Source organism: Theropithecus gelada, chromosome 8 (genome assembly GCF_003255815.1).
Source record: "Theropithecus gelada isolate Dixy chromosome 8, Tgel_1.0, whole genome shotgun sequence".
NCBI lineage: Eukaryota > Metazoa > Chordata > Mammalia > Primates > Cercopithecidae > Theropithecus > Theropithecus gelada.
In genome coordinates this window covers 134,750,103-134,775,164 of record NC_037676.1, presented here as the reverse complement: position 1 = coordinate 134,775,164, position 25,062 = coordinate 134,750,103, and the positions used below count along the sequence as shown (strand labels likewise).

At 44.8% G+C, this 25,062-nt stretch overlaps 1 protein-coding gene across 1 annotated transcript in view; it reads left to right on the top strand.

Moving 5' to 3' along the window:
• Nucleotides 1-1,278: 1,278 nt before the first annotated feature.
• Nucleotides 1,279-25,062, top strand: part of KCNQ3 (potassium voltage-gated channel subfamily Q member 3) — a 401,091-nt gene continuing 377,307 nt past the window's right edge. The window contains exon 1 of the mRNA XM_025394348.1: nt 1,279-1,782. Within this exon, the coding sequence (XP_025250133.1) occupies nt 1,397-1,782 (386 nt within the window). The 5' untranslated portion in view covers nt 1,279-1,396. The remainder of the gene's footprint in view (nt 1,783-25,062) is intronic.

Sequence of the window (25,062 nt, the reverse complement as noted above, 5' to 3'; positions counted from 1 at the left end):
TTTTGTTACCACATAGTATTTACCAATACTGGAAATTCTACAGTTAAAATTTGTCTTTTCATTGTCTTCCACCGGCTAGGACGCAGGTCTTAGGAGTGCACAGACCTCATACCTTCAGGACAGAGATCACTACCCTTCGCCAGGGAAGCTCATGAGGGGTTAGAGACTGGTTGAATGAATTGAAATTTAGACGAGAGAGGGAATGACTGGCTTGGGTGCAAGTAGGGAGCAAAGCAGGAACCAAAGATTCTGACTGCATTTCTTCAGTCCTCTGCCCACCCAGGCTAGTGAGGGTGCTATTCAAAGGCTTGGGGAGGAGAGGGCCACGATATCCACCACGAACCACGAACCAGAGGGAAGAGGGAGTCACCAGCTTCGCCACCCCAGAGCCGGTGCGTTCGCGGTGCGCTCGGCCTTGGCCAACCCAACAACTTGGATTTTACCTCTGAAGCCGAGGATCAGGGGTAGGGGTGAGGGAAATTCATAAAGCTGCAAGCACAGAGCCAGTGTTCGGTGGGAGACAACCCCCCAGTCCCTCCTCCCTCCCTCTTCTTTCCCCCGCTGGCCCCCGGCACGCCCCATCCAGGGGAAGCCCCAACGCCCACGCAAGCTCGAGGAGCCGGGCTCTACGGCCGCCTAGCGCACTGCCTGGCTGTAACGGGAGCGGCGGCAGCCCAGGAGATCCGGGGTCCCCAGACAATCAGGGGTGGGGGTCGGTGGGAAGAGGCGGGGCGCCGCCGCCCAGGCCTCCCGCCGCGACGGGGCGGGACAATGGGGCCCCACCCCGGTGAAGGAGGGAGGGAGGGAGGGAGGCGGCGTGCGCTCGGCCCGCGGCGCGCTCGCTGCTGCTGCTGCTACTGCTACTGCGAAGCTGAGGCTGGAGCGGGCGGGGAGGGGCGCGGGTGGGAGCGCGGAGGAGGGAGGAGGCGGCGGCGGCGGCGCGTGTAGCGGGCGGGCGGGAGGGCGGCTGGCACCGGGCTTGTAAATAAACTGCGATGCTGTCTCGGGCTTGCCGGCCTGGGTGCCGCCGCCGCCGCCGCCGCCGCCCCGGAGCGCCGGTTCCAGGCTCCCGCTGCCGCGCGCCCTAGCGCTTCCGCGCCAGCCTCGCGCGCCCTCCCAGCCTCCCCGCAGCCCCCGAACCGCGACCCTCGGGGTCCCGCGGCTGACCTGCGCGGAATGTGACCCCCTGACGCCCTGCCAGGCCTCCCCTGCCCCCCAGGGGGTCCGCCTTTGCCTGCTTTTGGGGGGGGGGGGGGGGGGGGGAGGGGCGCGCGGATCATGGCATTGGAGTTCCCGGGCTTGCAGCCGCCGCCGCCGCCTCGTTCACGCACCCCGAGCGCCCCTTCTTCCCAGAGCAGCAGCGGAGAAGGCGAAGCGGCCGGCGGGGGCGAGGCAGATGGGGCTCAAGGCGCGCAGGGCGGCGGGGGCGGCTGGCGGCGGAGGCGACGGGGGCGGCGGAGGCGGCGGGGCCGCTAACCCAGCCGGGGGGCACGCGGCGGCGGCCGGCGACGAGGAGCGGAAAGTGGGACTGGCGCCCGGCGACGTGGAGCAAGTCACCTTGGCGCTCGGGGCCGGAGCCGACAAAGACGGGACCCTGCTGCTGGAGGGCGGCGGCCGCGACGAGGGGCAGCGGAGGACCCCGCAGGGCATCGGGCTTCTGGCCAAGACCCCGCTGACCCGCCCCGTCAAGAGGAACAACGCCAAGTACCGGCGCATCCAAACTTTGATCTACGACGCCCTGGAGAGACCACGGGGCTGGGCGCTGCTCTACCACGCGCTGGTGTGAGTACCCGGCCGCTCGGGGCGCCCTCGGCGGCGGCGCGCGTGGGGGCTTGGGGTCGGGGCTGGAGCTGAAAAGTCTCTGGGGTTTAAAACCCACGGATGCTTTTCCGCTGAATGGGAGACTAGCCTGTCTTCAGCGCGCGTTTCCGTGTGTGTGTGTGTGTGTGTGTGTGTGTGTGTGTGTGTGTGTGTGTGTCTGTGAGCCGCTCTCCGGGTGTTCCACACTGGGGGCTTAAAAAACGAAGCGTGGTTCCCCTGCTGATTTGGGCGGATGTGTGCGCGCGCGGGTGCGCATTTATGACATCTTCTCGGTGTGTTGGTTTGGAAGCTTAAAAGAATTATGTGGGTTTTTCCAATTAATGTGAGGGTTGAAGAGGATAAAGCGGGTCCTCCCATGAGCGCTGTGTTTCTGTTTCGGGTGGATCCCTTCTGTTGGGGTCGCCACTGAGTTTAGTTGGGGATGGGAGGGGTGCGCACCACCCATAGTGGGGAGTGTGTGTGTGTGTCTGTCTGTTGCTTGCTTGTGCCACCCTTCTGATCGCTGGGTACTGGTACAAAGAAGAACCTGGTGCTGCTCTGACTGGCAGCTGGGACTGGCCAAAATGCGTCTTAGGATTCCTTTTAGGGAAGTGAATGGGAATGTGTGTGGCTAAGCCTAGGCTGAGGGGCTGGGGCTTCACAGAGCCAGGAGGTGAGGGGGCCGGGGACTCTTTTGGCTGAAACATCTCCTTGATTTGGGATCTGATATTCCCTCAGCCTCAGTTGCTGCCACTTCTCCTGCTTTGGCTGGGCTAGAGCACCGGGAATGTGAGGGGCTTGGCCTGGAGGTTTGCACCCAGGCACTGTTCTCCTAGAAAGAATCTCCTTGCTAGTCCGGATGTAAATGCATGGCCAGAAGGAAGAAGGAACTCCCTCTGCACCTGCCACTGGGGATGGAAAATCCACCCGTATTTGGGAGGGGAGAGAGGATGGCGGGGGTGCTCCTCACTCAAGATTGGAAATCTGTGCTGTCAGCACCCATCTCGGAGCTTGCGGGGCACGTCCAGCCATCAAGCTCTGCCTCCTGGCTCTGGTTTAGTCATCCTGATGGCTGCTTCTAGGAAGCTGTACTGTACCAGGGTTTTGGCAGGGAATTGCCTATGACCTTGGCAACACCCGCCTCCCCCTCCATCCTCCAAGCGTTTAGCAGTGGATTTTCCTCTCTGTTCTCCTCCAGTTCACCCATGACTGCTGTGGTCGGAAGGGCTCAGGAGCCTTGGAGTTAGTTACATTACCTGCCAGTCTTCCTTGGTTGGAAACGTTTTTCCAGGTTCGGCCACCAGGTGGGGGCGTCCACACAGGACCTCAGACTTAGCAACAGGTTTCTTCAAGGAGGTTACCAAGCCCTGAGAGGGTGCCTTCCCGGAAACTAAGGAACCAGCAGGAAGGGTGGGGTGGGAGTAGGGCGTTTTCCCAGAAACGTGGAATTTGGTGTTTGTATGAGTGTGTGAGAGTGTGTGTGTGTGTGAGTGAGTGTGTGTGTGTCTATTTGCAGGTGTTGGTCGGGACCTGGCTGGAGAGACGGCTTAACAATTGTTCCTCTTTCATTTGCTCTTTTTAGGTGGCACAAAAAAGGATTAAAATACATTCATCTCTCTGTCTCTAGCAATATGTTTAGTTAAATTGAAGTGAATACTGAAATATGTGATAGTTAAAAAAGGCACAAGAAGTTTGTTGAGTGCGCACAGTCATACAAGGATTCATATGTCCTTTCACATGTACATCGTGTTCAGTACGTACTGACTGAAAAACCGGGGGGTCCTATGGAAGCATGTCGGCTCCGTCTTTCTTCTCTTCCCACCTTTCCCAGCAGCACCTCCAGCCCTGCCTTGCCCAGTCTGGGGAAGGGAATAGCTAAAGCCGTTACTGACTAAGCCTCAATTTTACTTTTTTCTAGAATCATTCCATCACCTGGAAGCCGATTTGATAATGCCAAAACCTGGAGCTGGTTTCCCAAAAAGGATCCAGGAAAATTTAAGACTTTGTGAGAGGGAAGTCAGTTACCTAGCTAGGAACTATATATGCAAATGCATATATATGCAAATATGCAAATGTACTAAGTTTATTTAATTCTCACACAGTACTATTAGGTGGAAATTATTATCTCCATTGTATAAATATGTGAAAACCTCAAGAGAGAAAATCACTTGTCCACGATCACACAGCTAAGGTTTCTGGAGCTCACATTTGGATGCAGTGGGTTCACTCTGTTTCTGAGCCCAGATTCCAGTTCTGACCCTCTTCCAACAATTGTGCGACCCTGGGTATTTTGCTGAGTGTCACTGAGTGCCCCTTTCCTCATTGTTAATGCAGGGCTGTGAGTAATGCCTTAGCCTCCCCTTGCTAGCTCTCAGTTGGCAAATTGCTAGAAATGGGAGTTTAGAATCAAGTTGGAGGCTGGTCAGAACCCAGGAGCCCGGTGTTAAGAAAATGGAGGATGAACTGGGGTGGTGGTGGGATTGCGGATTCTGATAAATTGGGAGCCACACAGGAAAACCTGTGTTGAATTGCCATTGAGCTCCTAATATCGAAGCATGCTTACTTAGTATATGCACAGTACATTCTTCCTGCAGCTTAGGAGGCAGTCCAGTCAAGTGAACATAACCGAAGCTTTCCTTGATGATTCAGGATTTTGAATTGAAATTTGTGTTTTCAAGCATCCATTATCTTGTTCTGGGCTGTGGCTAATGGTGCAATGGGTCCAGGAAATTGGGCTTACCATGGACCTACAATTTAGTAGATGCTTTTTTTTTTTTTTTTTTTTTTTTTTTATTAAAATGACCCAGGTCCATGAGATGAGATTATTATTTTCTCCTTCCTAAAGGTAGAATACAGGAAATATGGAAATCAATGAAACCCTTACCTTGCTTCTTTTGCCTCAAAGGCTGTATTAGTCTGTTTTCACAGTGCTATAAAGAAATACCTGAGACTGGGTAATATATAAAGGAAATAAGTTTAATTGATTCACAGTTCTGCATGGCTGGTGGAGGTGTGGGGAGTGGTCTCAGGAAACTTACAATCATGGCGGAAGGCAAAGGGGAAGAGGAAGCCAGGCACATCTTACATGGTGGCAGGAGAAAGAGAACAAAGGGGAAGAGCCACACACTTATCAAACAACCAGATCTCCTGAGAATTCTATCAGGAGAAGAGCAAGGGGAAAATCCACCCACGTGATTCAGTCACCTCCCACCAGACCACTCCCACAACATGTGAGTCTTACAATTTGAGAAGAGAGTTGGGTGGGGACACAGAGTGAAAACATATCATTCTGCCCCTGCTTCCTCCCGAATCTCATGTCCTTTTCATATTTCGTGCCTTCCCAACAGTGCCCCAAGGTCTTAACTCATTCCAGCGTTAACTCAAAAGTCCAAGTCCAAAGTCTGAGACAAGCAAGTTGCTTCTGCCAATTAACCTGTAAAGTAAAAAACAAGTTAGTTACTTCCAAGATACAATGGGAGTATAGGCATTGGGTAAATGTTCCCATTGCAAATGGGAGAAATTGGCCAAAACAAATGGGCCACAGGCCACATGTAAGTCTGTAACTCAGCAGGGCATTCATTAAAAATGCTCCAAAGTAATGTCCTTTGATTCCATGTCTCCATCAAGGCCACCCTAATGCAAGGATTGGGCTTTCATGGCCTTGGGCAGCTCCACCCTTGTGGCTCTACAGGTTTCAACTCCTGTGGCTGTTTCCATGGGCTGGCATTCAGTATCTGTAGCTTTTCCAGGCACACAGTGCAAGCTGTCTGTGGATCTACCATTCTGGGGTCTGGAGGACGGTGGTTCTCTTCTCACAGCCCCACTAGGCAGCGTCCCAGTGGGGACTCTGTGTGTGGGGGTTCCAGCCTCACATTTCCTCTTGCACTGCCCTCACAGAGGTTCTCTATGAGAGCTCTTGCAGCAGACTCCTGCCTGGACATCCAGGTGTTTCCATACCTCATCTGAAATCTAGGTGGAGGTTCCCAAAGCTTAACTGTTGTCTTCTGTGCACCCACAGGCCCAACACCACACAGAAGCCGCCAAGGCTCGGGGCTTGCACACTCTGAAGCAGTGGGCTGAGCTGTACCTTGTTCCCTTTTAGCCATGACTGGAGCTGGAGTGGCTGGGAGACAGGGCACCAAGTCCAGCAGCTTCACAGAGCAGTGGGGCCTTGGGCCCGGCCCAGGAAACCATTTTTCCCCCTTAGGCCTCCAGGCCTGTAATGGGAGGGGCTGCCACAAAATTCTCTGACATACCCTGGAGACATTTTCCCTGTTGTCTTGGCTATTAACATTCAAATCCTCATTACTTATGCATATTTCTGCAGCTGGCTTGAATTCTCCGCAGAAAATGGATTTTTCTTTTCGACCACATGGTCAGGCTGCAAATTTTCTAAATCCTTATGCTCTGCTTTCCTTTTAAATATAAGTTCCATTTTCAAACCATCCCTTTGTGAATGCACATAACTGAATGTTTTCAGAATAAGCCAGGTTAACTCTTGAATGCTTTGCTGCTTAGAAATTTCGTCCACCAGATACCCTAAATCATCCTCTGAAGTTCAAAGTTCCACAGATCTGGGCAGGGGCAAAATGCTACCAGTCTCTGCTAAAGCATACCATGAGTGACCTTTACCCCAGTTCCCAGTAAGTTCCTTGTCTCCATCTGAGACCACTTCAGCCTGGACTTAATTGTCCATATCACTGTCAGCATTTTGGTCAAAACATTCAGTAAGTCACTGGGAAGTTCCAAACCTTCCCACAATTTCCGATCTTCTTCTGAGCCCTCCAGACTGTTCCAACCTCTGCCTATTACGCAGTTCCAAAGTCTCTTCCATATTTTCAAGTATCTTTGTAGCAGGGCCCCAAACTCCAGGTACCAATTTCCTGTATTAGTCCATTTTCACCCTGCTATAAAGAAATACCTGAGCCTGGGTAATTTATAAAGGGAAGAGGTTTAATTGACTCACAGTTATGCATGGCTGGGGAAGCCTCAGGAAACTTACAATCATGGCAGAAGGGGAAGCAGGCATGTCCTACGTGGTGCCAGGAGAGAAAGCAAGAGTGAAGGGGAAGAGTCACACACTTATCAAACAACTGGATCTTGTGAGAATTCTATCATGAGAAGAGCAAGGGGGAAGTCCACCCCCATGATTCAGTCACCTACCATGAGGCCAATCCCGAAACATGGGGATTACAATTTGAGATGAGTTTTGGATGGGGACACAGAGACAAACCATATCAAATGCCCATCCCCTACTTTCACCTGGTGACTCCACTTCACCTTGGCCCAGCTTCCCCAGGCATAGAATTTTGTACCTTGCATTTGATTGACTCTGCTTGTCTGCCATGTTGAGCTGAGAGCTACTCGAGAGTGAGAGCTGCTTACTTTCCTGTAGCCTTACCACTCCCCAGCAGGCTGCAGAGTGCATGGTAGATACTAAGTAAGTATTTGCTGAATGGATGCATGCAAGAATTCTCTAAGGATTCTGGTTAATCAGGACTTTACTTCTATAGGTTTACTATTAACACAATAACAGTAAGTCAAAGCCAGCATTACAGGACTTTAATTATGAGAATAGTTCTTAGAAGTCCAAAAATGGACTATGGGGAGAGAAAACAAGATTGGAGACCATGCTTTAACTTGAGTGAGGGTGATCACTTCTCTGGTATTTTTAACCTTATGGCTGAAAGAGATTCTGATTTTATGAAAAACATGCTGGATTTGGAGTTCACATCTGGACTGCTTTATGTCTCTGCAGCTTTGCCGGAGTCAAGTTGGGGATGACCTGTAAATTAAGGATGATTACACTACTCTATCACAGGGTGGTTTTTAGGCTCAAAGAATAGTGTATATGAATGCAGTTAGCCCAACACTAGGCACTCAGTATACATTAGTTAATTCTGAATAGGGATATCCTTAAAAGTCATACATACCTGACACTGTGACTGTCCTGAGCTGTCCAGGGACTCCCCCTTCCTTGCCTGTTAGTGAAAAGATGCTGGCTTCATCTTGGCATTCATCTCATTTGGCACTGGATAGGCATCCTGCTGCCCTGACCATCTTGCCACAGCCAGCTGTGATCAATCACTCTCCTGTTGACAAACCAAGGGAAAATGATCACAAGAAATACCCACTGATTGCATTCTGAGGTATGCTGGCTCCAGGGACATCTGGCAGGCAAGACTGGGTAGTGAGACACATGGAGCCAGCAGCTGCTCTGGAACATAAAGGGCCTGCCTAGTGGACTTAGCATGTTGACAAGAAGATCTATTGTCTTCATGATGGAGGAGACACTGAATGCCCACTTAATGCTGTCAGTAATGCAGAGTCTTCCCAATTTGGAGGTAAAAAATTTGGGCTTCCAAACGTGCTTGCTTCTTATAGCTGGTATGGTCTTGGGCAAGTTGCTGTATCTTTGGGCTTCAGTTTCTTCATCTGAGAAGTGTTATCAGTAAGTTATAGGCTCTTGTGGAGCTAAGAGCACTTTACATGGAAGAAACACTCAGTATCAGATATTTGTGTTGTTAATGTTAATCAGTTAATAGATATTGCTTAACACTTTCTCTGTACCAGGCACTCTTCTACATATTAGGGATATAGAAACAAACAAATAAAACAAAAGGAAACAAAACAATCTCTGTCTAATGGAACATATACTCTATGACAACCTTGTTAATATTAGCAGAAATATCAGAATTTGGTCATCTGTCAACCTCCCAGCCAGAGCAGAATGAATCCCTCCAGCAGTATCTTAGCCATGCCTATAAACTATAATTCATTACTGAAGTAACGTCAGTTATTCTCTAGACAATGCTGATTTCAACTATCTTGGCACTTCCATTTCCCTGACTCTATTTAGTTCATTCTCCTTTTCAGCTCCCATGTATTTTATTCTTTCTCATCTACCACTTGATGTTGGTCTTCTTAACCATTCTCAATCAATCCTCACCTTTTTTCATCCCACTGATCTGTCTTTGCGTTTCCTTCCTCAGTATTGCCAATTTCCTTCTCATTTTGAGAAGCAAGGATTTTGATAAGTTGTCATTCTTTATTCAGCAGTAAGAGCATGATCTTTGAAGTCAAATGTTGGTTGAATTTAACTCTGCTGTTTCTTCTGTGTAACCTGGAATAATTTGCTCAATCTTCCTGAATTTCCATTTCTTTATTTCTAATATGAAGATAATAATGCCTGCCTCCCAAGGCTGTTGTAAAAATTTTTTAATTGATGGATAATATTTGTACATATTTATGAGGTACATGTGCTATTTCATTGCATGCGTAGACCATGTAACAATCAAGTCAAGGTGTCTGGGGGATCTGTCACCTGGAGTATTTATCATTTCTATGTGTTGGGAACATTTCCAGTCCTCTCTCTTAGCTGTTTTGAATTATACAATACATTGTGGTTAACTATAGTCACCCTTCTCTGATATTAAACATTAGAACTTATTCCCTCTGACTGTATGTTAGTACCCATTAACTAACCTCTCCTTTTCCCCTACTCCTGCACACTCATCCTTCCAGCCTCTGGTATCTATCATTTTATTCTCTACTCCATGAGATCAACATTTTTAGCTCCACATATGGGTAAGAACACATGATATTTGTCTTTACGTGCGTGGGTTATTTCATTTAACATAACGACTTCCAGTTCCATCCAAGTTGCTGCAAATGACATGATTTCATTTTCTCATGGCTGACTAGTATTCCATTATGTACATATACCATATTTTCCTTATCTGTTCATCCATTGATTGATCCTTAGGTTGATTCCTTACTTTATTATTGGGAATACTGCTGCAGTATACATGAGAGTGCAGGCATTTCTTCGAAACATTGATTTCTTTTCCTTTGAATAAATACCCAGTAGTGGGATTGCTGGATGGTACGATAGTTCTATTTTTAGTTTTCTGAGAAATCTCCATATTGCTTTCCATAGTGGCTATACTAATTTACATTCCCACCAACAGTATGTAAGAGTTGCTTTACTCGGAATCCCCATCAGCATCTGTTATTTTTTGTCTTTTTAATAATGACCATTCTAACTGGCATAAGATGATATCTCGTTGCGGTTTTGATTTCCATTTTCCTGATAATTAGTGATATTGAACATCTTTTTATATATCTTTTGACCATATATATGTCTTCTTTTAAGAAATATCTATTCATATCCTTTGCCCACTTTGTAATGGGATTATTTGTTTTTTAACTGCCGAGTTTCCTGTATATTCTAGATATCAGTCCCTTGTCGATGAATAGTTTTCAATTTTTTCTTCCATTTAAGGGGTCGTCTCTTCACTCTGTTGATTGTTTCATTTGCTACATAGAAGCTTTTTAGTTTAAAATAGTCCCATAGGCCTATTTTTTGTTTTGTTGCCTGTGCTTTTGAGGTCTCGGGCATAAAATATTTGCCTAGACCAGGGTCCTAAGGTGTTTCCTCTGTTCTCTTCAAGGATTTTTATAGTTTCCGATCTTACTTTTAAGTCTTTAATCCATCTTGAATTGATTTTTGTGTATGGTAAGCCATAGAGGTCGTTTCATTATTCTGCATTGTTGTGAAATTTGAGATGATGGATATAAAACACCTAGACATGTCATCATTGGCATTTAGTAAATACTTTCTCTCTTTTGCTTCTCTTCTTGATCATATCTAATCTGCTGCCTTCTTGCAACCCTCATGAAATCCATGCACACTTCCCTTGATCATCTCAGGTGGCCATCCGTATTGACCTGGAGGGTGAGCAGTGGCTCTCTTTTACAAATGAATAAGAGAAGTTAGGTGATCTGCCCAGGCTCTTAAAGCTACTGAAGTGGCACAGCTGGGGTCACACCTGAGTCCTCACTCTTGTATGGTGCTTCTTTCACCATGTCTTGGTCTACTCAATAGAAGAGTAACAAAGGGAGACCAGAACTCTTCCCTCCTGGGTCAGGAGTTTGACAGCTAGCTGCATTTCTGACAAATTCCCAGGGGAAACCAACGCTGCTACTCTGCTGACCACCCTTTGAGTAGCCAGGCCTCTCAAACCTTGGCATGCATGTGAATCACCCAAGCAAAAAGGTACCATAAGAGAGAAATCTGGCAGACTCCACCTGAACAAAAGTAATCAAACTTGTGTATAATGAGACAAACTAACCCATCCTTCTGGTGTAATTCAGTGGAAATGTACAACATACCTGCAGTGGTGCCTAAAATGATCTGAGTCTAATCATAAAGAAATAATAGACTAATTCAAATTGCGGGGCATCCTGCTGGATATCTGGCATGGTCTCTTCCAAAGGCTTCATGTCATGGACAAACAAACAAATAAACAAATGAAGATGAGGAGAACTCTCTCAGTTAAAGGAGGCTAAAGAGACAGAACAGCCAAATGCAGTGCTTGATTCTTGATGGGTTCCAATTGAAAAAAATAAATAACAGAGGATATTATATAAGGATAATTAAGAAAAGTTGAACATGGCCTCCATGTTAGATAACATTACTGTATCAAAATTTAATATATTGAGTTTGATGATTTTATTGTGGTTATATAAGTGGATGTTCTGTATTTTGAAGAGATGCGTGGTGCAATAGCTAATGGTGACAAGTCATGATGTTTGCAACTTACTTTCAAATGGTTCAGCACACAGACAGATGATATGAGTGTGTGTGTGTATGCACACACACAATACACACACCCAGAATGAGAAAGAGAAAAAGAAAATGTGGCAAACATATTAACAATTGGTAAATTCAGGTAAAGAGAATATATATGTATGTTATTATATTATTCCTTTAACTTTAAAAATCTTTTAGAAATAAAAAAGTTACAAATAGTTTGAAAAGAATAAGACTCAACACACGCAAACACTCAAAGCACATATATGAGTCCAGATGACAGGCATTGCCCTCAGGTGATTCCAGCATGAAGCCAGGCTGAGAACTGTTGGCTGAGCTGCATGGGCTTTCTTGGATTCATGGATTCTGTGTATAGACTTTCTTGCCAAACCTTGTGCCAGGCTGTTGAGGGAGATGAGCCATAGTTCTTTCTCTATGGAGAGAGAGACTGGAAATGACTAAATTTAAAGAGTCTAGCGAATGCAGTAATAGAATGCAAATGAGGAACCTCAGGAGAGCAGGAAAAGGAAACATCACTGACCTTACTGTGTTGTATCAATGGAGACTTCTTCAAGGGAGGTTTAAGCAGCCGAGGATGAGATGAAGATACTACTGTTTGTCCAAGTGATGCCTGGTCTCCCTCTCCTGCTTGGAGAACAGAATGCAAATTTTCTTCAATTTAATGCTAAATTATTCTTGCATTATTTGGAAGCTCCCACTTTCAAGTTTATATTCATTTTTTAAAAATTCCATAAATGTTTAAGTTTCATAAGTCAAGCGTGATCCTATGGTATTTTCCCACCAATCAGGGTCTTTGCTCCTTTTTTCTCTTTGGTCTGGGTCTGGAGGTCTTCACAGAAAGCAAACAAGATTTGTTTCATCTTTTAACAAGTGGGACAGTGTCAAGGGAGTCAAGGAAAAGGTCTTCAAATGTGGACTGAATAAAAACCCTTTTCAGATGCCATGCTCTGTAATTCTGGTTTTGGGTAGCCCAAGACAGCTCTGGGTTTGTCAGAGTACACTGGGTGAGCTTTCAGGAGAGCAGCATTAACTATGTGATGTGGACTTACCATACAGTCTACAAAATGGGCATCGCAATACTTGCTGCATATAATTGGTGTAAGAGTCACAATGTGTGAGAGAGCGTGAGTGTCAGCATCCTGAGGTTGTATTTTCCTAAAGCTGTGGAAGGATCAGGTGGGTCCCATAATTAGGACCTTGTCTATATTGGGTTCAAGCTTCTGCCCGTGCACAAATTTGCCACATTTCTATCTATGTTGCATCACCTGATCATCACTGCTTGTTTTTATTGGGCCTCTATTAACCGTATACCTCAGCACCTGTGTCTATAGGGATGTTAGCTTCCCCAAGGTGATCACCCCTTGGAGGGACGAAGAGAGTCGTAGGTTTGGAGATAAGAAAATTGAAGTCAATGGGAAGTTTTGAGGCCCCCTCTCATTTTGCAGATGTCACAGGATGAACATCAAATCCCATCCACATTGTAGCCTTGTTGGATGGGACTTTTCATTCTGCCACAGAAGGGATAGAAGCGTTGTTTGAAGTGTTTTCTCTAGGGAACGAATTGGGTTAAAGCTCAAGAACAAGACTGCTTCCTGCATGTAGGGTATGACTAAGTAAGAGTGAGAACTTAAGCAGCTGGCTCATGGGGTATCCATACGTGGGCTTTGGCTGGCTTCCTTCTGAGGTGGGCTTCTCTCTATACTGAATTCAGACCTCGGGGCTGGAACCTCTTCTCCTCTCCATGCGCTCCTTTTTAAGAGTCATGTAAAATCATCTGCACTCTGCAAGAGTGTAACAGTTGGGTTGAGCCCTTTAAAACCAGCATATTAGTAACAACTAATGCTTTTACATCATTTCACAGTTTATAATATCACCTTTTGGGCAATATCACCTCTTGGGCAACACCGCCATCTGTTCAATGTCAGGGTAACCTGCTTAAACAACTACAGCAGGTACCTGCTTGCAAATCACCAAACCTGGTTCTCCTAAGCTGGTGTCCTACCCAAAGGCGGGCAGGCAGGCTATGCATAGAACTTCTTTGTCTTTGACCCCTTAGGTTCTTTGTAAACTCATTACAGCAGTTTAAGTTTATTTCTACCTTGATGGTGTCTTCTTGCAGAGATGGAGTGAAATCTTATCCAACAAGACTTGGAAGTCCTGGGCTAGGATAATATACTCATCTAGCCCAGGCCTTGTGTCCTAATGGAAAAATTGCTTAGCCCAATCAGACTATTCATCTCTCTCCTTCTGCCTGTCCCTCCAGTCCCAGCTTCTGCTTCATCTCACTCCATGTAAGCTGTCTTATGTATCAGCTATGGATGCTTCTCCCCCTGGTAATGCCAGTCTGAAAAATGAAACCAGCAGTACTTAATAATCAGCAAGGCTAATCACACTAATCAGCAGTTACTTTGCAGCAATTTATGGGATTTATAGTCCCGGCACAGAGAGAGGCACTTGACAGCTTAGAAAAATCAGAGGCTGTTGGAGCTGGAAGGGAACTTTGAGAAGAGGAAACGGAGGCCCAGGGCCATTTAAAACTTGCCTGAGGTGGTGCTGCTAAGGGGAGGACCCAAACCAGGTCTTCGTGCAAGGCCGGCATCCGTTCAGCCACACTGGCCTCCCCACGTGCCTCCAACAGCAGTGTGCCATCAGAGGAGTCTTGTTTCCTCTGGGTTCACAGCTGCCTTAGGATCTAAGTCCAATCCTGTCTGAAGTGTAGTTTTGCTTGATGGGGTCTTTCACTTCATCTCAGAAAAGCTAGGGATATTTGTTCAGAATGTTTTCTTTCAAGGGCAAGATGAGTTACCACTCAGGACCACATTTTCTTATTGATCCATGTGACGTGAGGTATTTGTTTATAAATGAACGGAAGGAGGAGTAAACATAGGTTGGGCTGAGGGATCAGGCATCCCTACATGGACTCTTGCCAAGGAGGGCTTCTCTTTCTGCGGAAATCCCAGAGCTAAGATCCCCCTTTTTCTGTCCTTCCTGTGCCTCCCATCTAGTTCTCTACCAAGAGTCCTATAAAATAGTCTCTGAACTCCATTGAGCTCAACCTTGAGTTGTGGCATTCAAAACCTCCATGTTAATGACAACTAATGTTTTTCCACTGGGTGGTTGATAAAGTCACCTGTGGGGTAGCACCATTGTTTGTTCCATTCATGGAGACCTGATTTATTTTTATTAGTTACAGCCACTTACATTTATTTGTAGTGTTATTTCTCTGTGCCTTGGGCTAGGCACTCTATATGGTTCTAAGGTGTGGCTGAGAACCCAGGAAACACCTGCTCAGCCACCAGGAAACCCAAGCTGTCACCTTGAGTCTTCTGCTGATTTGCTCTGTAGTCTCTGTAACTCATTTTACTTCTAGTGGCCTCAGTTTGTTCGTCTGAAATATGGACCTAATTTTCCCTGCCTTCCAGGTTATTTAAAGGGTTAAGTGAAGCAACGGAGGACCGGACCTTGACCAACAGAGCACGGGGATGAGTGCTGGCATTCTATCTTGGTTTGTGTTTCACCAGAAGCCGACACTGAGACAGGGGGCTCAGGGCACGTGGTTTGTTTACCACATAGTTGCTCTATCTTGTTTTCATTATCTCCCCTTTGAGGAGTCTTTAGAGACTTTTTCCCCAATTGCCCCCACCCATGAAATGTTAATATTACTGATACACTGTGTATGTCTTTGTAAACTGTGTGTTTATATGGGTTTGCTATGTAAAGTATAAAAATAGTAAGATTTTTTTCACTCTATCCTCCCAGAACCAATTTTACCTCCTGGAATGCAGTAGCATCCCTACTGAGAATGCATGATTTAGGAGGTGATTCCAAGAAAAATTGGAGAATTTAGTAAAATCGGGGAAAGTAAGTGAAATAAGACAGGAAAGAAGTGGATTATAAGCCTGTGTCATTAAGCAGGTTACCACGAGGACAATTGAGGCTCAGTCTTCCTAGGGACCCTGGATTGCGATCTAGAACAGCCTGGAATGGTCCTTGAACTCCAGCCATGACTGTTTTTACGAGTTGCTCCCGGGGGCAGAGAAATTTCTTAGACAAACATGCAACGTTTAGGCTACTTTTGGCAGGGGCTGAGAGTGAGTCCTGAGGAGGTATGGGAAGGGCTCCCGTGACAACTGGTAGTCGTCCTCTGGTTCGTAAGTAAATAAAATACTGTGACTTAAACCTCACAATACGTGGCTCTGTTTTCTCAGTGATTCTTTAGTAAAGGCAGTCTTGAAGCCTAAGGGTTGTGATGATTCTCTAGTGTTTTTTCCCCCTCATTAATTTTTCAGTTAGGGTTGTCATTCAGGAAAAAAATGAATTAAAAGTATGTGTAAATATGTAAATTCAATGCCTGGTATCTCATGACAGCTGACCTTTCTAAGCTCTTACTATGTGCTGGAATTATAGTGTTCTCAGAAGCACCGCAAAACCTGGTCACTGCCTGCATTATCCTTTGGGGAAAGGAGCTTTCTCCTTGTTAATATTATGGTATGGTCACATATTCGTAATTCTCACCAAATAAAACAGGCAAGTTCTTTTCTTTTATTTATTTATGTCATTTATTTGTTTTATTTCATGTATTTATTCATTTTTTAGACAGGGTCTCCCTCTGTCTCCCACGCTGGAGTCCAGTGGTGCAATCATGGCCCGCCACAGCTTTGACCTCCTGGGCTCAAAGCAGTCCTCCCACCTTAGCCTCCCAAGTAGCTGGGACCACAGGCATGTGCCACTATGCCCGCTATTTTTTTTTTTTTTTTTTTTTTTGAGATGGAGTTACGCTCTATCTCTCAGGCTGGAGTGCAGTGGTGCGATCTCGGCTCACTGCAAGCTCTGCCTCCTGGGCTTGTGCGATTCTCCTGCCTCAGCCTCCTGAGTAGCTGGGACTACAGGCGCCCGCCACTACACCTAGCTAATTTTTTTTTGTATTTTTAGTAGAGATGGGATTTCACCATGTTAGCCAGGATGGTCTTGATCTCCTGACCTCATGATCCGCCTGCCTTGGCCTCCCAAAGTGCTGGGATTACAGGCATGAGCTACCACATCTGGCCTATGCCTGCTGTTTTTTTAAAATTATTTTTTTGTAGAGACGAGGTCTCACTGTGTTGCTCAAGCTGATCTAGAACTCTCAAGAGAGTTATTTTAAATAAACATGGACAACTTCAATCCTGCTGACATAATTCTGAGTGACTTTTGTGATGCTTTCAAAGAATGAAGAATCTTACTAATTTATAATGTGAGAAACATTAGCATTTTCAAAACAAGATTAAATTAGATATGCCAGTTGCTCTTACAAACACATCTTTTGTGGAGAAAATGACAGGATCTTGGTTGTAAACGAGGTTCTGTGACTTCCGCCCTTTGCTGGAGTTCTGGTTTCCTGGGGAAGTCGTTAACATTCCTCTTCACAGTTCTGGAACACGAAAGGAAATGTTGAGATTTCTTTTTTAAATTCCTCTTTTTGTGCCATGACTTGAACATATCTTGTTTGGCTGGGAAAACATTTCTTGGAAAACATGTAATCCTTTAGGTTTTGTATACATACACTGATCAAACTCAAGACATGCTGACTGATCACTCAGAGGCCATTGATTTCAGGCCTAGCAGATGCCAGACCTTAGGCTAGGAATAGGAGAAAGAGGGGTGAATAAATCAGTTTCTGCTCTTGAGGGACTAATGGTCAAATAGGTGAGGAAATAATTGCATAATGGTGTGACACTGACTCTAATATATACAGATACTGAGTCCACTTGGAGATCAGGTGAAGTTGTCAACACTGTTTAAATGGATCAGGGAAGATTTCCATCAAGTAGATTTCATCGTGTGTGCAGGATGGAGACCGCTTCCTCCTTCATTTTCTAATGTACGGCCTTGACCATGAAGAATCCAAGGTCGGATTTTTATCACGCTGAAGGAAAGTTGCTGAAAGTGATAGAAAGGAAAGTGGAATCATAAAACCTGAGCTGGGTGAGCCTTGAGCTGTGTAAAGCGAATGAAGACTTGCTTTCTAGTGGCACGTTCCATACATGCAAGCATCCGTTCTCTGCGTTCCAGAGCCTGATCAACACATGACACTCTGGATACAAAGTCTTTTTGCATGAATGGACACAATGCCAGTCTCCAAGGAGTGTGTGGCTTCACTGATAAGCAGACATGGATGTAAGTACTGGCTTTGAAGTCTGGCTGTATCATTGTTTAACCAGTAACCTTGAGTAAACCATTTAACCAGCCTAGACCTGTGTGCCCGTCTGTAACGTGAACTTGTCTGTGCCCATGGTAAGGATTAAACGAAGTGGCTGTAGTACAGACTTATGGGCTTATAGTAGGTATCAGATAAATGGTCATTCCATCCCTATTCTTTTCCAATTCTGCTAATATAAAAATGACGTTAAGCGATTCTCCTGCCTCAATCTCCTGAATAGTTGGGATTACAGGCGCCCGCCACCACACCCGGCTAATTTTTTTATTTTTGGTAGAAACAGGGTTTCACCATGTTGGCCAGGCTAGTCTTGAACTCCTGACCTCAGGTGGTCCACCCACCTCAGCCTCCCAAAGTGCTGGGATTACAGGCGTGAATCTCTTGAACCTGGGAGGCGGAGGTTGCGGTCAGCCGAGACCGTGCCATTGCACTCCAGCCTGGGCATCAGAGGAAAACTCCATCTCAAAGAAAAAAAGAAAAAATGATGTCACTGAATAAAAGTCATACTGAAGTCAATATGGTATCGTAATTCCTACCCTAAGGTTATGCCCTAGAGCATAATAATGTGTTAGTTCTGATGTGCCATTTTAGTAAGAGGGAGGAAATTACATTGAAAATAAAAAAGAAGTGTAGAAGAAAAGATTTGCTGCCTGGCCCAAGTCCCCTGAGGAAGCAGGTATGCCACGAAATACACTCACCTAGACCACATCGCCTCCAGATAGGCCAGGACTGAGTTTTTGCAATCATATTAGACGTCTAAACCCAATCACACACTCTGCTTACTTGAAGAGTAGGGAAAAAGAGATCTAGAGAGTTTTAGGTTCACTTGAGTGGGAAACTAGCAGATTTCTTTACTGAGTAAATCATGTTTTCATCTTGTAGAAAATGAATTCTGCAGGATGCTTGTGTTTTTCTTGTTTTCTTTGGCTGGCAGGGCTGTGGATACCATTTGTGGCTCAACTAGAGTGACAACCTTGTAGACTTCATGCCTGGGTTCTTTTCTTCCTCTAGATTTTTCCTCTCCTCTCGTGCTCTCGAACTACATTTCTGATTCCAAATACTTCTTGTTACTTGATTTTATTTTTCTGTCACAAAAGAGCTCAATAAATATTGTAAATGAATTTGCCAATTGAAGCCACACAGACTAGTCCTTTTAATCCCACTAAATTAATCTGGGTTCTTTCATAGACGTGAATATGTTGTGGCCCAAATTGTCGTCTTCCAAAACAGAGCTATTTTGAAGTGAAAATCTGATAAAAGCTAAAGGTTTTTATGTTTTGTGTCTTCCCTGAATGCTAACATTGTGTGTGTATGTGTGTCTTGAGTGAGGCATATACTGTACATGTATCTGTGTGTGTGTGTGTGTGTGTGTGTGTGTGTGTGTGTAGGAAAAGAGAAAGACGGAAGGAGGGAAAGGGAAAATGGTAGGTGGGGAGAGGGAGAATACTCTTCCATTTTGGGATATCAGCAGTAGTAACAACAATGGTAATCATTCTTTCTATTCTTTATTGACCTGTGTCCAGGGTATCAGGTTAATCATTAAAAACTTCGTTGCGTTTGATCCTTGTGATAACACTGTCAAATGTGTTGCATTTGATCCTTGTGATAACACTGTCAAATGTGTATAATTGACCCCTGTTTTATCAATGGGAACAAAGAGCCTCAGAAAAAGTATCTGACTTTCTCAGAGTTTTTCAGGGGCAGGGCTGGAATTGGCTTCAGATATTCTGAATGCAGTAGCAGTGATGCAGTCAAAAGTTCATATTCCAGCACTGCCACTCACTGACTGTTGATTTTCTTGTCATTTGTAAAAATTGAAATATAATTCATATATCATAAAAACTCACCATTTAAAAGTGTACAGTTCACGGCTGGGTGCGGTGGCTCACGTCTGTAATTTCAGTGCTTTGGGAGGCCAAGGTGAGTGGATCACTTGAGGTCAGGAGTTCAAGACCAGCCTGGCCAACATGGTGAAACCCTCTCTACTGAATATACAAAAATTAGCCTGGCATGGTGGTGAGCACCTGTAATCCCAGCTGTTCAAGTGGCTGAGGCATGAGAATCACCTGAACCCAGGAGGCGGAGATTTCAGTGAGCCGAGATTGTGCCACTGCACTCCAGCCTGGGCAACAAAGCAAGACTCCGTCTCAAAAAACAAAATAAAATAAAATAAATAAATAAATGTACAATTCAGTGGTTTTAGTATATTTACAAGGCCCTGTAATAACTCGTTGATTTTTACAGTTTACACTTGCAAGTGTTAGTCAAGACTAAAATGGTGCTATAAAAAGCTATCATTTTGATCCTCGATTTTTCTCACCACAGAAGAGTAGTTGTGAAAGTTTAATGGGTAAAAGACATGGTTAAGATAATGAAAAGACAAGTCACTGACTGGCACTGATATTTGCCACACACCTATCTGAAAAAGACCTTGTAGCAAACATACAAAGAACTCTCAAAATTCAACAATAAGGAAAACAATTCAATTAAAAATAGACAAAATATTTGAACAGACATCTCTTTAAAGAAGATATATAGATGACAGAAAAGCAGATGAAATGATGCTGAATATAATTTTGTTAGGGAATTGTAAATTAAAACAACATTGGGATATCACTACACACCTATTTGAATGGGGGTGGCTAAAATCCAAAGCAAGGACAATGTCAAATGTTGACAAGGATGTAGGGCAACAGGAACTGTGATTCATTGCTGATGGGAGTGGAAAAATGGTACAAGCACCTGGAAGGCAGTGGGTAGTTTCTTTTCTTTTTCTTTCTTTGTGTTTTTTTTGTTTTGTTTTGTTTCGTTTTGGTTTTTTTTTGAGATAGAGTCTTGCTCTTGTCGCCCAGGCTGGAGTGCAGTGGCGCAATCTCGGCTCACTGCAACCTCCACCTCCTGGATTCAAGCCATTCTCCTGCCTCAGCCTCCTGAGTAGCTTGGGTTACAGGTGCCCACCACCATGCCCGGCTAATTTTTGTATTTTTTAGTGGAGACAGGATTTCACCATGTTGGCCAGGCTGGTCTCAAACTTCTGACCTCATGTGATCTGCCTGCCCCGACCTCCAAAAGTGCTGGGATTACAAGCGTGAGCCACCGCTTACAAACCTAAATACATTGTTACCAGTAGTGTCCAGCAGTTGTGCTCTTATTTACCCAACTCATTTGAAATCTTCTATCCACACAAAAACCTTCATGCGGATGTTTCTAATAGCTTTATTCATAATTGCCAAGAACAGTGCAACCAAGTAGTCTCTCAATAGGTGAATGGATAAACAAACCATTGCGCATCCATACAATAAACTATTGTATTTGGTGGTAAAAGGAAATGAGATATTAAGTCATGAAATACATGAATGAATCTTAAATGCATATTGCTAAATGACAAAAGCTTCAGTGCTAAGTGAAAAGACTACATACTGTATGATTTCAATTATATGACATTGTAGAGAAAGCAAAACTTTAGAGACAGGGAAAAGGTCAGTAGTTGTCGGGAGCTAGAAGGTAGGGAAGGAGGGTGGAATAGATGCAGCACAGATGATATTTTAGGGTGGTGAAATTATTCTGTGTGATGCCATAATGGTAGACACATGACTTAGTGCATTTGTCAAAACCCACAGACCTTCATGGCACAAAAAGTGAGCCTTGTGTTTGTAAATTTAAAACATTATTTAGGAGGTCACGGAATCCCAGGGAGGAATGCAGATGGTGACAAGAGAAGCTAGCTATATTACAAATAAATGAAACAATCTCATTGAAGGTGATGGGGAGAGAAGGTGCTGGCCTAAGCAACTTTGGCAATGAGTGGAGTTTCTAAGACTAAAAACAAAAGGCATAGTACGTAAGTTCTGTTGTTTCCCATGGGGTATGGGTCAATGATTCTGACATTGTTATACTTGTATACTGGAATTTAACGGTTAAGCAAAATATGGCAGTGGTGGGAGCTAGGTTTCTCACCACTGAAGTGAAAGTTTACAGAAAAGTAAATGGAGTCTAGAATATCCATGTAGTATGGATTTGAGTTGGAGATATGCATGTAAACTCATGTTTAACTTAATACAAACTCAGATGGTTATGAATAGAAATATTTATAAATATGTGTGTATGCATGGGCTATATACACACATATATATCCTTGCGCTGTCAGCTCAGTGAGCCTAGAAAGTCAAATCCTGGTTGCAGTGAGCACACCTGGCACCCAGACCTTGGTTTCTAAAACCATTCTGCACAAAAAGGATACAGGGATCCCTGAATAAATGGCTGATTCTAGGATGGGGTGGGAAATATATACAAGGTGAGCCAAGAGCGTCTTATAGTGCCAGAAAGTAAGGAAGTACTTTAAAAAAACCCCATATTGATGGGAGTATGTCAAAGGGGCACAGAAGCCAACTGAAAGAGCACCTACCCAATGTGGGACAATTTGAGACACAAAATAAAGTAGTACTGGAGTGTAACAAAACTATAAAATAAATATCGACAAGCCCATACTGATATATAACAAATAAATTAGTGAATAAATATGAGAAGAAGAGAGAAATCTCCTGTAAGAAGAATTCCAAGTACTTTATGTAGACATTCTACCCTCAAGGAGAGGGAGCCTAGTGAGGGCTGCATCAGTGACTTCCTTCCAAAGGGTATGGAAAGGGAGTTAAAAAAAAAGAAAAAGAAAACTTTATAATGTAGGAACCTGTAAAACGCGACCTCAAGCCAGGTGTTATAGTTTGGATATTTGTACCCTCAAACTACAAGTTGAAATTTGATGCCCAGTGTTGAAAGTAGGGGCCTAATGGGAAGTATTTGGGGCATGGGGTTAGATCCCTCATAAATAGATTAATACCCTCCCTGTGTGTTGGGGAATAAGTAAGTTCTCATTCTTATTAGTTCCCATGAGAGCTGGTTGTTAAAAAGAGCCTGACACCTTTCCTCTGCCTTGCTTCCCCTCTTATCCTGCGATCTCTGCACATGCCAGCTCCCCTTCCCTTTCTACCATGAGTGGAAGCAACTGGAGGTCCTCACTGGATGCAGATGCTGACACCATGCCTGCAGAACTGCCAAATAAATCTCTTGTCTTTATAAATTACCCAGGCTTAGGTATTCCTTTATAGTACTCTAAATGGAGTAAGACACCAGATGATCCAGGTTAACATCAACCATGATTAATCATGTTGATAGTATGTACCCTTGACGTGATGAAAATGACATTTTGCTGTGATCTTCCCCCCACAAATCCCATTACCCCAGTGTAATCATGGGTGAAAAATCATACGAGTTGCAACCAAGGAACATTTCACAAAATACCTGACCAGTACTCTTCAAAACTATCAAGGTCATCTAAAACAAGGAAAGACTGAGAAACTATCACAGCCAAGAGATGCCTATGGAAATGTGACAGCTAAATGAAATATTAGTATCCTAGATGGGATCCTGGGAGAAAAGAGGGTATTAAGTAAAAACTAAGGGAATCTGAATAAAGTACAGACTTTAGTTAATAAAAGTGCATTAGGATTGATTTATTAGTTGTAACAAATGTATCATACTAATGTAAGATGTTAATAATAGGGAAAGCTGGCTGCAGGTTGTATGGGAATTCTGTACTGTAGTATCAGAAGTTCTCTAAATTGAAAACTATTCATGGCCGGGCACAGTGGCTCATGCCTGTAATCCCAGCACTTTGGGAGGCTAAGGCAGGAGGATCACTTGAGATCAGGGGTTCGAGACCAGCTCGGCCAACATGGTGAAACCCTGTCTCTACTAAAAATACAGAAATTCAGGCCAGGCGCGGTGGCTCAAGCCTGTAATCCCAGCACTTTGGGAGGCCGAGACGGGCGGATCACGAGGTCAGGAGATCGAGACCATCCTGGCTAACATGGTGAAACCCCGTCTCTACTAAAAACTACAAAAAACTAGCCAGGCGAGGTGGCGGGCGCCTGTAGTCCCAGCTACTCGGGAGGCTGAGGCAGGAGAATGGCGTGAACCTGGGAGGCGGAGCTTGCAGTGAGCTGAGATCCAGCCACTGCACTCCAGCCCGGGCAACAGAGCGAGACTCCGTCTCAAAAAAAAAAAAAAAAAAAAAAAACAAAACAGAAATTCACTGGGTGTTTTGGTGCACGCCTGTAGTCCCAGCTACTTGGGAGGCTGAGGCAGGAGAATCACTTGAACCAGGGAGGCAGAGCTTGTGGTGAGCCGTGATTGCCCCACTGCACTCCAGCCTGGGCATCAGAGTGATTCTATCTCAAAAAGAATAAAAAGGAAATAAAAAGAAAACTATTCTAAAAAATAAAGTCTATTTTAAAAAGTTGATTGGCGGGTTTTGTGCGTGTAGCCATGGCACATGTAGAAGTCCTCCGGTTCTGAAAGCTTGGATGCCTTCGTGGGCCTGGCCCACTGTGATGCTAAAGCGGCCTGCTGAGCCAGAAAGATATAATGGGAAGGTATTTATTTTGTCTGACTGAAGCTCCTGTAGTGAACTGCTGTTGGTTGTTGGGAGGAAGGAGCCTTAGGGAACTTCTCACTGTTTGGCCCTACTCCTGACTCACCATGTACCTTGAGGGAGGTCATGTTGGGCCAAGGGTGGCTTGTAGAATGAAAAGTTCCTAGACCAGGTGGCAAGTCCTGGACCAGGAGTCAGGATGCCTGGACTCTGACATGATTTATGGAGGGTTTGCCATAAAGTGGATGTGGATGGAAGTGGCAAGGCTTCTACCTTCAAAGACCTCATTATCTGGACAGGAGGTGGACATGCTTATGACCACGGAGGGAGGTAGGGTGGCCTTGTCACGACAGTGTGGGCTCTGTTGTCAGATGTGGGAGAAAATCCCTGTTTTGCTCCCTGTGCCGCCTCCAGAAAGTTGCTAACCTTCCTAAGCTCAAATTCTTCACTGGTAAAATAGGATAATATGTCTTGCCCCACCAGCCCACTGTGACCATAGGATAGCAGAATGGTAGTTAAGCAGCTGGCATAGTACTGTTGATGGTAAGGGTAATGCTAATAAACAACTCTAGTACAAAGGCACATGGGTACACAGGCTGAAAGTCAAAATACAGATGGACTGCTGGGAGGGGTTCTGGGATAGAGCTCTGGCTGGCTTTCTGGAGGAGGCAGCCTTTGATCCAGGCATGGAAGGATGGAATGGTGTCAGAGTGTGGGTTAGGGGTGAAGGCAGAAGGGAGTCACTGACAAAGGCTTGGAGTTGAGAAAATGCAGCAGGTCACTAAAGTGTGATCATTTCCCAGTGGCTGCATCCAGGGACCCTTTATATGAAACTGGGAGGGGTTGGATAGCTGAGTGGTGAGAGGGTGAAATGAGATTAAGCTGGAAGGATGTGATCTTCCTTAACTGAGGAATTACTGTGTTACCTTAGGCAAGAAACCTCGGCGTCTCTGTATATTTCTTCCCTGAAAGACTATATGGATAATTTTTTTTTTTTTTTTTTTTTTTTTTTTTTTTTTT